Source organism: Corapipo altera, unplaced genomic scaffold, assembly GCF_003945725.1.
Source record: "Corapipo altera isolate COAL_440 unplaced genomic scaffold, ASM394572v1 113, whole genome shotgun sequence".
In the NCBI taxonomy this organism is placed as follows: domain Eukaryota; kingdom Metazoa; phylum Chordata; class Aves; order Passeriformes; family Pipridae; genus Corapipo; species Corapipo altera.
The window spans coordinates 7,606,451-7,618,852 of NW_020884895.1; the positions used below are offsets into that span (position 1 = coordinate 7,606,451).

Genomic DNA, 12,402 nt, shown 5'->3' on the forward strand with positions numbered 1-12,402 from the left:
GTTTGTGGGGCACCGCGGGCGCACCACCGAGGGTCCCGAAGCCCCCCGGGCTCCATCCCGGCTCCTTCCCCGCGCAGCGCGGCGGTCCCGGCGCAGCCCCCGCCCGTCCCTCAGGGGGGCTCAGCCCGCCCCCGCGCGGCACCGCCCCCTGCCGGCGGGGCGGCACCGCCCCCGCGGTGACAGACAGGGCCGGGGCCGTGCGGGCGCGGTGCGGGGCGGGCGCGGCGATGCGCCGCCGCCGCCGCCATCCCGGCGCAGCCCGCGGCGAGCCCTGCCTGCCTGGCCGCCCGTAGCTCGAGCCCCGCTGCGGGCGGAAGGGGCAGGGGCGGCGGCGGCGGCTTCTCCTTCCCCGGCGCCCCGCATGAGGAGAGGCGTTAAATAGCGCCAGCGCCGCGGCGGCCGCCACTGCCCGCTCGGTGGCGGCGGGGCCGCCTGGCCGGCGGCGGAAACATGGCGAGCGACTCCCCGGCGCGGAGCCTGGACGAGATCGACCTCTCGGCGCTGCGGGTGAGGCGCAGGGCCGGGGCTCGCGGGGAGGGGATGCGGGAGAGGCACCGCCGCCATCCATCGCTCCATCCCTCCATCCGTGCCCCGGTGGGGGGGGGGCGGTGGGGCTCCGTGTGTGTGATGCGCGCCCGCACGTATGTGAATGCGGGTGGGTAACCGTGTGCGCGTGCATGTGCGTGCCCGCCGCCGCGTGTGCGTGTGCACCCACGTGTGTGTGTGTACACATGTGTGTGCACGCGTGTGTGTACGTACACATGTGTGTGTATGTAGGCGCCGTGCAGGGCTGCGGGCACGGCAGGTGTGTGCGTGTCTGTGTGTGTGTGCGCCCGCGCCGCGCTGCGGGGACGCGCCCGGGCGGGTCCCCGCGCCGGGGGACCGGGTGTTGCGGGGTCGGTCCCCCCTCCCGGAGCCCCCCATGGGAATGATGGGGTCGGACATCTCCGGGGTGCGGGGCTGCGCCCCAGAGCCCGCACTCGCCCCGCTCTCCCGGCCCCGCAGCCTGTCTCCATCCCTCTCCCGCTGTGTCCCTGCGTGCTGCCTCCTCCTCGCCCCCCTGGAAAAAGAAGCCCAGCGTGTACCCTTGAAATGTCAGACTCGTCAGACGTGTCAGCCTCGGCGTGGGCTGTGGCCTGATGTCCCCCCGGTCCGTTTTTTCCTGTAACTTTCTTCCTTTTCCCCCTTTCCCCATCCTTCTGGCCGTAAGAACAGCTCGTTGGGAAGGAACGAGCATGGGGAGTCATTGAGGAAAGCAGCGTTTATGCGGGAGGCAACAGCGAGGCTGCTTCTCGCAGCCTGCTGGCATAGACAAATAAATAAAATTAAGCAGAATCCGCTGAAGACTTGCACAAGTGTATTTTTAGAAATATTATTTGCTTCAGTGCAAGAAAAAAAAGAGAAATCTATCTTTATTCAGTTGCCCTACTTTCTTCCTGGTGAGTTTCTAGATGATTAATAGTGTAAATGATTGCTCAGCGATACACACTGTAGATGAGATTGGACTGGGGGACCCATCCAGCTTAAAAACAGACCTGGAGCTCATTTGCCCTCGTAGGTGGAAGGTGTCTTGGGAGAAAGGTTGCTGAATTCAGTGGAGTTAATCCAGGAGAGCAGTATCGTTTGTGGGGGAGGGGTATCGTTTCTTCCCCGCCCTCTGAAAATGGTTTTTTTATTTTAATATTCTTTTTTTAACATCTGTGTTGGGAAGTGCATTTGAACTAGGGTAAAATTTCTTTTAAAAACTGTATGCACACATGCTTAGTTTTTTTTTTTCTCCCTGTGTTTGTGGCTTTTTAATAACAATGCACACCAGATACAGTCAGGGTTTTTTTTTCACTTTGGGAGGAAATGTATATTCCCTGCCTCCCCCGGAGACCCACCGGCAGTGCCTGGTCTGTCAGCAGAGCTGTGCTGGCATTTCAGGGTAATAAGGGGACCTGAAACAAGAGGACCAACAGCAGGGTGGGAGTGCAAAACCATGTCCCCCTGTCCAGCCTCGTCCCCCTGCCCAGAAGTGGCCAGTCTGGCAGCACAGGGCTCCTACCACTTGGACCTCTGCCCCTCTCCGGGGGAGAGACCTGCTCTGACACTTTCCTGTAAACGATGAGGGATGGGGTGGTTTGCAAGCGAGACAAGAATAGGAGCTTAATTTGCCAAGGAATAGATCTTCTTCTAAACTAAGCTCTTCTAGCACTTAGAATAATTGTTAAAGGTCATAAATTCAGCAGATAGGGCACGAAGCATGAATCATTCCATGGGGTCTGAATCAGAAATCGATAGTAAATTTGCTGCCTGAGCACAAAACATGGCAGGGAGGAGTAATTCCCCAAGCCTTGCAAAATTTTTATTTATTAGAAAAGAAGTGTCACATTGCTGCGGGTTTGTTGGTGAGTCTGGGTGGAGGAGATGTTGCTCTTGTGCTGTCTGCATGTTTGAAGGGGTGAGGGAGGGCAATGTGAAAAGCTGGGAGCAGGTAGTGACTCAAAAATCTGGTGAAGGGGATGATTTGTTCCCAGCAGGGGCGAAAGGAAACGTTCAGGCCACTTATCTCCAAGTTTGAGTCACTGAAATGTTCCAAGAGGCTGGGGTTTATAAGCAGTAAGCAAATGTGTGCAAGAAAGGTGGACCTTTGACTGCCAGTTTGCCCTGTCCTTTACTTTGGCTTCCCTACCCCTGTCCCAAGAGAGGGAGGTGGATTTGCAGGACAGCAGTATGCTGTTGAAGGCTGAGCATGGCACGAGCAGAACCTTGCACACCATCATTCATTTCAGCTTATCTTTCCCCGCTGGCTTACGGGGTGGGATTTGTAGGGCTGGGCTGAAAGGTGACATAGGAGGTAGCAGGACCTCCTGGTTTTGCCACTCTGGAGTTTATTTTGGCCACGCAGTTGGGCTCCACCACAGCAGTGCATCTGTTTGACGTGCTGGCGGCTGGGCCAGGAACAAAGCGCTGAATTCTGATTAAAATGCACGGCCTGATGCATCGAGTAAGCTCAGTTCAGGCCGACTCCTGCCTCCTTCGTGACATGTTCCTATCCATCACTGTGCACTGTGCTCGCTGCCGTGGTACCCGGGTGTCCCTGTGTGGGTGCAGAGGGCTGAGCGTGCCAGGAAAGGGCAGTGTAAAGCCCTCGACATCAGAAGGATTCTTGAAACAGAGATGTTCTGGTGGTGGTGCTGGTAATGAGTATTGTTAATGTTGCAGAAAACTGTAATTTAAAGTGATGAGGCCATTTAACAGGTAGTGCTGCATATTATACTGACAAGGGGATAAGATAAACTACATTATAATGTTCTTTTGTATGGGGAAGGAGATATTTTTGCTAGTCCACTCAGCATGTTTAATAGCCAGGTGACCTGGCAATGTTATTAGCAGAATAATGATTAACATGGGGGTTCGCACAGGCTGTTGACAGGCATGTTTGAGAAGCAGATTTTTGCCATAAAATGGGAATGAGCGTGAGGAGGGATGCAGTGTGCCGTGCTCTCTGGTGCTAAATCCACAGCTGATCCCAATAGGAGAGAGCAGAAAGATGGGGCTGGGTTTGGCTTTTTTCCCCCGTCTTTTTTTTTTTTTTTTTTTTTTTATCTTAGCAAATGCAAGAGCCTGTCATCTCTTGCTGAAGGCAGTGGCCTTGATCCTTCTCAAATATTCAGGTCAATAGCTTTTCCTCTGCTGCATCCATCTGCAGGGCCGAGCCTCTGGCTGATGTGCCAGTGGTGGCACTGGGCTGTTCTGCAGTAGCTGCCACAGCTGAATTCATCTGGGGTGCTTTGCAAGGTGTGTGGGAGGTTATAAGAGCTCTAAGGAAGGAAAACTTTTCTCAGAGAGCTGATAACCCCTAGGTTGGCACTGGCCTAGGGCCAACAACCCTTCTGCTCATAATTGCTTCTTGTCTTCTAGATGAGGGGCTCATCCTGGGCATAGGTCACCAAGCTCACCTGGGATGTACGGCTTGGCTGAGGGTTTCCTACAGGGCTGGGAATTTTTTTAAGAAGATCCTTTTTGGGGAAGAAGTAATTGTTTTCTTCATGTACCTGAATGTTGATTTTGTTTTGAACTCATTAACAAAACCCAAGCTTTAGTTATTTACTCTAGTGAAGTGCTGATTGTGCACTTTCTGGAAACTGGATCCTAAAATCATTAGCTGTTTTGGAAAAGCCTGGCCTTTAATGCTCAGTCTTGGAGAGGAGACAGCACAGAATTAAGGAGCCAGTGGGTATTAGCTGTTGCTGGGAAGAATTAGATGAAACCCAAAAATGTCACTACTCTTCCTTTAGCTTTGCTTTGTATAGAAGTGAAGTTTGTGGCCGTTTGTTTGCATTAGTTGGTCACTGTCAAGTGTAGATAAAAGCTGGCATGTTTAAAAACCCACAAAACTCAAACAAACATGCTGGCATTGTCCTGTTTCCAGAACTTTGTCAGTTTATGGCATATTTCTGCATCATTAAAGATTTAGAAGAAATTTTAATGGGGGATAAGCACTGCAAGCCACCACTCAGGAGCATTATCCTGGCAGCATTATGTTAGTTTTCTTCTTTCAGCACCTTTTAAAAAAAGCTCTGAAGCTCAACAGAATTTGGGCAGCTTTTGTAAAGGTCACCTTCTTCCTAAATAGAAAGAGGAACAAATTTGACTAGGGATGGCTTCTGGAGATTAAAAAAGACATGAAAAGCCTATCTGTGCTATGTTTTTCATTGTATGCTACCGTGCAAAATTTGGGACAGATCTTCAGCAAATAAATATATATGGTCACAATTGCTGGGGATAAACACTTTCAGGAATCTTCCATCAGGGACTTCATCTGTCCTATTCCAGTGTCATTCAGTGCACGTGTAAGTTATGGACCATGACAGTGTCCACATATTTAGTGTGTTTTTGAGCCTTTTAGGTTTTTAACCATAAAATCTTGGCATTAGAATACTGGTCTCTGAACCACAGAATCATGAAATGGTTTGGGTTCAAAGGGACCTTAGAGCTCATCTAGTTCCAACTCTCCTGCCATGGACAGGGACACATTTCACTAGACCAGGTTGTTCCAAGCCCCATCCAACCTAGCCTTGAACACTCCCTGGGACAGGACAGCCACAGCTTCTCAGGGTTGCAGTGCCTTGCTCCCCTCTGAGTAAATAATTTATTCCTAACATCTAATCTAAATCTTTCCTCTTTTGGTTTAAATCATCCAAAGGCATGGCGGTGTCCAACTCTAAGCCACTTTTCTGCATCTTGCTTCCATTCCTTGAGCCAGGAGTGCTGATAGTGGTGCAAACATTTATCCTCTACACATGCATGTTTATTCTTGAGTGTGCTTGTGAAAAGTTACAACAGAAACAGGCCTGTCTTCTGCCTAATCTCTCTAGGGTTGATTTTAGTTTTTTCCCTGCCTTCTGGAGTTGTGCAGCCCAGATGCTTCTCTTCTGCAGTTTTCCGTGTGTCCTTCAGCACAGATGCTGTGGTTACTCTTCCTCTTCTTTTGGAGTTCTTCCACAATGCAAAAGTGTATGGTGTTTTTAAAGGGATGGAGAGTCTCTCTGTTCTCACTACTGGGTAGCCATAAAAATTAATATTTTGGAGTGAATTTGTAGCAAAGCATATGCCTTGAGCAGGCTGAAGTTTGAGCGCAAGCACTTTGTTGAGTCAAGGTTTGAAACAACAAAGAGCATTTGATTGGTGTGCATATTTAAAATAAAGGGTCTGATTTTTAATCCATGCAAGAAGGAGGAGTTAGAGGAGGTTTTTGTCCTTGCAATGTGAAGGTAGTTTTTATCTGCCAGGCGCACAGATGTAGTGGTACAGTTTGTGTGGGGTGAGGGGGGAAGTGGTTTGCATTTGATCTGTATGTAAATCTCCAGAAATGAATCACCCAGCTGTGGAAGAGGTGTCCTTGGAAGGCATCATTCACTTGGGGCCATGTCAGACAAAAGCTGCTAGCACCTCTTGGGCTTGGGCTCTGAGCTGCTCCTGCAAACCCTTGCCCGACTCCTTCTAATGCACCCTTACACTTTGCGAGGGTAATTATAGACACCAGTGGGAGTTCTCTGCCTCTGACCTGCAGACCAAGGACAGAGTATTGATCCCTGTCTCATTTCTTCATGCCTCAGACGTAAAGGGGGGAGAATCCTGCTAGATTTCCCGTGCTTCCCCCCAGTGAAAAGCTACCACCAGGCAAAAGGGTGCGTGGTGTGGAGAAACAGCATTGGTAGAAACTGTTGTGCCTTGGGGTGGCAAGGATGGTGTTGAGGGTTCAGGACCTACCACCTGAAGGCAGCTGCTCACCCTGGGGTACCTGAGGACCATACATGTTGTTTGCCTTTGCTGCCAGCTGCAGAAGAGACCTGGAGCATTATGGAGTGAAATGCAGACCCACATTCTCTCCTGAGCCTCTCCTGAGGCTTTGGCTGACTTGTTCTCCCTCTTGGCGTCCATTTTAGCCCTGGCTGCTCTGCTCACCTGTAGGAAGTGTACAGCTTCCATCACATGAGGTTTCCATTTGCTGATGCTCTTTGTTACTTTTCACGCAGCCATTAAAACAGGCTGCAGGTTGAAAACCACCGGTCTGTCATTGATAACTCCATGAAGTGGGAGGTGGTATTTCCCACTTACAAGGCCAGTGGGTTTAATTTCCTTCTCCCCACTCCATGCCTCCTGTCCTGTTGTTTCACCTTGAACTGTGAGTGCACATTGACTCTGATGGGCTGTCTGCTCCGGGCTCAGGAAAATTATTCGTGTAAGTTGAGATTTGATGTTTTCCGTATAAATTGTTTATGATTTCTAAAGGAGGATTGTCTAAGGAGCATGGTCCTTGAGAAATGGATACTCCCCCTCTCTCTGCACTCCTCCTCCATGGTTGTTTCTAGATCAGCCCTGCAAGGGGCCGAACATCCCCTTCCTGCAGTGGGATGAGGATGCTCAGCACGTAGGGCCCCAGCCCTGGGGAGCTCCCGCAATGGGTCATTAGTGAAAGGAGAGGAAAAGCCACCAAGGTTGGAAAACACTGATAAGAAGTTGAGTTGGCACTCAGTTATAACTCTCTGCACGCCTGATTTTATTTTGTAATGGCAAATCAGAAAACCTTTCCGTTTGATCGAGAATGTTGCTTTTCCATGTTAATTTGCTGCTGCGCTTGGCAGAAGTTCAAGGTTGTGTGTTGGTAGTAAATGATGGATGATGGTAATCAGATGGGCAGCACAAGAGTATCCAGATTGGATACCAGCACCTCCTCCTTCCATCCGAGGTGAGCAAGCAGCATTTACTGCCCTGTACTCAGGTGCTGAGTTACCCTGAGCAGCAAAAGGTGTGAGCACTTCGCTCTGCTGCTGCAGGGAACCAACTCTGCTCTGCCACAGGAACCCTGTCAGATATTAACAGCTTTGTGCAAACACCACCCTCCTGTCAGCGAGTGAGGCCTGAGCGGGTGACACAGTCCCATCCTTCCCACGGGTGCACTCAGGCTGAAAACAGCCATAGCCTCTGGCGAGCGCAGGCGCTGCTGGGTTTGTGCAGCTGCTGTGAGCAGTGAGTTGCTCTTCTGAGTAAAGCCTTAGCAATGCGAGTGGAACATCCTCTCGGTTTTCGTTGCTGCTGCTGCAGCGAGGGTGGGTGTTTCTCTTCACGTGTGTGCACGTGTGGTTTTCAGCTTCACAGTGCTCGGAACCTTTTGTTACAGCTTTTGCTCGGTCCCTCCAGCAGTGGCATTTTGGGGTGCAAAAAGCGTTGCTTCTAGTGGTGCTTTTAGAACAGTTTGTTGTTCTGAAAGCAACACTCTTTAGAAGCCAGGGATTTTTGCCTCAGATACATATTCCTTTATAAACTAACAAAAAAAAAAAATTTAGGTGGCTGACAGTTTCCCCGCACTTCCTTTTAAAAATTCCCTTTTCTCCTAATTTTGAAACTCAGCAGGAAAAAGCCTGCTGCCAGCTGAGTCATGTGTTTAGTGCATGACAGAAGTGACTGTTTGGGACCATGCCCTTAATCTGCTGGATGGTGACTGTAGGATGCATTGGAGGTGGTAGAGCATTTGCTGAGGAAAAGATCGCACAGCTTGAATCTAATAAATGTGTCTAATAACCTCTGTAGCATGCTATAGAAATACAAGAGATCAAAGCTTCAGAGGCATTTATTTTCATAATTTGTGGGTCAGATCCTCGCAGGACTAATTGGTTGCTGTTTGATGTCCAGGCAACAATAGAAATCTCTCTTTAAATCAGAATATATTTGCCTCTTCCTTTCTCTTTCATACACAAGCATAAAAGCTTAGTGTGATTTTGAGATAAACTGGCAGAAGTGAAGGTGCAGATCTCCTCCCTCACTGCCATCTTTCTTAGATGTGTTAAGAGGGTGGTGAGGCACTGGAACAGATCGCCCAGAGAAATGGTGGATGACCCATCCCTGGAAGTGTTCAGGGCCAGCCTGAATAGGGTTTTGAGCAACCTGGTCTGGTGGGTGGCATCCCTGCCTGTGGTAGGGCATGAACTCTAAGGCCCCTTCCAACCCAAACCATTCTTTGATTCTTTTACACTGACGGCCATATAGCTGATATAATGACAAAAAAAAAAAAGTGTTTACCTGGTAGCTGTTCATTGTTCTAATTCATGTTGGTGCTCCAGGAACACTAAGCCTGATGGCTGTTGCCTAACTGCTTCTGCTCCCCAAAACATGAGCCAAGATGAAAACAGAGAATGAGCACTGATGGTGCAGCTCAGTGAATCTCCCCAGTTGTGGCTCATTAGTCATGATACTCATGGGGTATCTCAGCACTGTGGGCCGTCACCCCCAAAACACAGCAAGTCAGATATTGCTGTGGACTTTGTGGGGCACTTACAAAGTTATTTTATTTATTTATATATAAAAATATTTACATATATAAATGTATACAAAAATAAGCATGGACCTAACTGTTCCCTCTGGAGTGCAGTAGGACAGCGTGGTGTAGCTATGACTGGCACAGCCTGTGTCCCTGTCACTGGCACGTAGACCTTCTTCAAAATGCAGGCCAGAATTCTCCAAGCTACTCACTTTGATGGGAGATGCCAAAATAGCCATGGACCTGTTACTGCACATGAAATGTGGTTGGAAGGGAAGGTGTAATGGCTTTAAACTTGTGGGGTTTGTGTTTTACCCTCCCACTGAAAACTCAGAGTAGGTGTTTGGGGTGAGGGGGCTTCTCTAGTGTGCCTGCAGATGTCACCATTTTGGGAGGGAAGAAAGATGGGTGTGCCAGGAAGCTGTTCTTGGAATAAAACCAGAGGCCAAAGCAACAAAATGAAAAGGACTTTAAATGTGTTTTCTGGCCATGCAGACAGGCTGTCTTCAGTGCAATAAATCTTCAGCCTTTATGTATTGATTAGCTTCAGTAAATAGTGCGATGACTCTGCTCTTCCCATTGCTATTCTGTGGGGATCGGTGTGTTAGTGTGGCTGAAGAGGCTGTAATAGCTAAATGGGATTCCAGTAGTGAGAGCAGTTTACAAATGCTCTCCAAAGTGATCATCGCAGCCAGTGTGACTGTGTTTGACTGCTGTAAATGTAAACAGAGTGCTCCACTGGTGACCAGCCTGGTAATGACTGTGTTTTCTAATGGGCAAAACCGTGTTCCCTGAGCCAAGTGTCCTGCAGTGACTTGTGCCCTGCCCTGGCAAGGATGCTGTCTGTTCTGGTTCACTGACTGGGGAGCTGTAATGGGTGTGATGAGCTTGGTGTTGTGTGTGGGGTGAGAGAAGGGGGAGTGGAGAGGAGAAGCTGAAGTCCTGTTGAAATGTGGGGCTGCTTGGCTAGCAAATGGAAAATGCCCCTCTTTATACCAGCCCTGTTCATGGCTTGTGATAATTTCTTCAATATTCATGTGATGCTGGGCATAGTTCAAAGTGATTTTGCTTGTTGAGCTTTGCCCCTGCCTCGTGGAGGCAACGATGTGATGTGTCAGCCTGAAGGTGGTTGTGTTTGAGCTCTGGGCAAGCCCTGGATCCTTGAGCAATTGCTACAATAAAGCATGAACAGGGCAGGAAGATGGCAGGGACAGCAGCTCATTGTCCCCGTGGAGCAGCAGTGGGAGAAGTGATGGATGGGGAGCTCCTTTAGCTATTAAATGCTATAACTGGAAGCCCATCCAGATCACCTCCCATTGGCATATCCACGTTTTGTGACAACCTGTAACTCCACCGTGGTGAAAGAGCTCTTCCAGAGGTGGTTTTGACCATGAGCTGAAATCCCAGGTTGCTCTGGAGACAGTGGAAGGAAAGATGGGATGGAACAGATGTAAAATTAGCATAACAATATACCTTTAATTCAACTTGAAGGAAATAATTGAAGAGTAGTTGTCACTTAGGATTGTGACCTCTGCCAAGATGACTCACTCTTGCAATATAATATGAGTCACTTGTTAGTGATGACCTGGTAAGGAGAAAGTGCCAAATCCCTGTAACTTCTTCACGGTGTGCTATAAAAGCCAGGGTGAAGAAGGATGTTCAGGGTATTATTGCCTAAAAGCAGCTGATACTTAAGAGCACTGAAGCACCTTTACTTGGCTCTGTGGGACTCCAGCATGAAAAGGCAAAGGCTCTGAGCAAAAATGCTGCTTCTTCTTTGGCCTCGGTTTAAAAGAGCCACACAGCACTCTGTACCTCTCCTCCCCAAGCTGCTGCCTTGATGTGATGTTGCCCAAGGGTGGGGACCCTGATAACTCTCCTTCCTGCCAGATGGCTGAGCTGGCTGGAGGGCAAGTGCCTGCTGGTGGGAGGGAGGTGGGTGGGTGCTCAGCTGTGCGATGGGCCTGGAAAACCATGGCCACCTCAGCAAAGGCTCAGCATGAGGAGGGAGGTCTTTAAGGCAGCCTGGCTGCTGGCAGAGCAGGAAGGTAGGAACGGATCCTCTGTGGGAATCCCCTCCTGGGATACCCATGGTAAGGAGCCCTGGGCTGGACACTTAAAGTTAAAAGTCTGGGGCCTGGGGTGGGGGGAAGAAGGTGAAGAACTGTAGTCTGTGGCTGTGTCAGCCCCTGCAGCAGGGGTTTGCCAGATACTGTCCCTCCATGAGCTCCTCTGATGTCTGCCAAGTGGGTACAGGATGAGAAGTTTTTTATGGCCTTAAGGAACCAGTGGTGCTCCTGCAGCAATTCACTTGAGGACTCACTTGTTAATCATCTACTACCTGTCTTAAATGCTTCCTCTTATTGAACTAGTACTTTTCCTCTATAAATGAGATTTCACAATCCACAGAAGAAAGTGAGAGCTGGTGTGAAGGTGCCTGTGACCAGGGGCGAGAGCTCACCAAGAAGTGACTGACTCCTGGGCTCAGCCTGTGGCTCGGTGCCCTTTCACGTTGCACAGGGGCACCTTGCTCATGGGGAAGGCTTTCTCACTTGTCAAAAGTCTGATGGTTTTGTCTGTGGTCGTGCAATCCTCTGAAGTGCTGACACAAGTCGTTAACTTGAGAGAGGAGTATTTTTCCTTAGATCTCATAATTGTAGAGAAGCATGGAAAAAGGCCTTCCTGAAAGTTCATTATCCCAAAGGCAAATAACTTCAAGTAGTTTATTGAAAATTCAGGAAAAAAAAAAAAGGTGATAAATATGTGAGGTCTTGCCTTCCCTCTTCCCCCAAGTGATGCATCACAACAGCCAGAGACCCCCGGGCTGCCACACTTTCATTTTCTGGGGGAGAAGCTGCCTACCTCCACTGCCCCTCATCTCTGCCACCTGTACCACGGTGTCTGTTGCCCTCTGGACTTTACCTGTTGGCAGTCCAGACAGGACTGACAGATCCTACTGCCTTTTGCAGCACCAGTGTGGGCACAAGGAGACAGGAGGGTAGTGGTGAAGGGCTGTGGAGGAAGGCTGAGGTTTGAAGAGATGAGAAGGGATGGACTTGAAGGACAGATATTCCTGTCAAGGCAATCTGAAGCAACTAAAGGACATTGAATGTACAACTGGTTGCATTGCAGAAAATTGGTGTGTAGTTAGGAATAGCTCTCTGAGGGTCAGAGGAACATCACTTCCTGAAAAGAACCTGCCAGTGCAGTGGGACACAGATCTTGTACACATCTTCATTTTGTCTTGCTCATTTGATGATTATCATCCTATTCTTTAGCAAGTTCCCACTTTAGCCCAGTGGTCCTGCCACCATGGCAGCTCTTGGTAGCTCTTGTCATGCCTGTGGCCGTCCTTGTCACCTTCAGCACCAGAGGGGACCCACACTAAGGAGGGATTTTGCTCTTTGATAAAGCAAACCAGAGCTGTTGGTTTTCACTGAGCAGATGGATCCCACCTGGGTTGGGTGGAGTGAAAGCATTACAGGTTTGAATAGGCAAAGGCTGTATCATGTGACTGAAAGGCAGGTGGATGGGCTGCACTGCTTAAAAAAGGGAGCAGTGTGGTTGACAGGGGAGAAGGGGCATAAGTTCAAAGC

General features: G+C 49.4%; 1 protein-coding gene across 10 annotated transcripts in view; it reads left to right on the top strand.

Moving 5' to 3' along the window:
• Positions 1–275: 275 nt before the first annotated feature.
• TNIK (TRAF2 and NCK interacting kinase) overlaps positions 276–12,402 on the top strand; it is a 153,590-nt gene continuing 141,463 nt past the window's right edge. For 6 of the 10 annotated variants that reach the window (XM_027647169.1, XM_027647168.1, XM_027647176.1 and 3 more), the window contains exon 1: positions 276–507. In XM_027647169.1, the coding sequence (XP_027502970.1) occupies positions 451–507 (57 nt within the window). In that variant the 5' untranslated portion in view covers positions 276–450. The remainder of the gene's footprint in view (positions 508–12,402) is intronic. The other 4 variants (XM_027647172.1, XM_027647177.1, XM_027647174.1 and 1 more) reach the window with 1 other exon arrangement.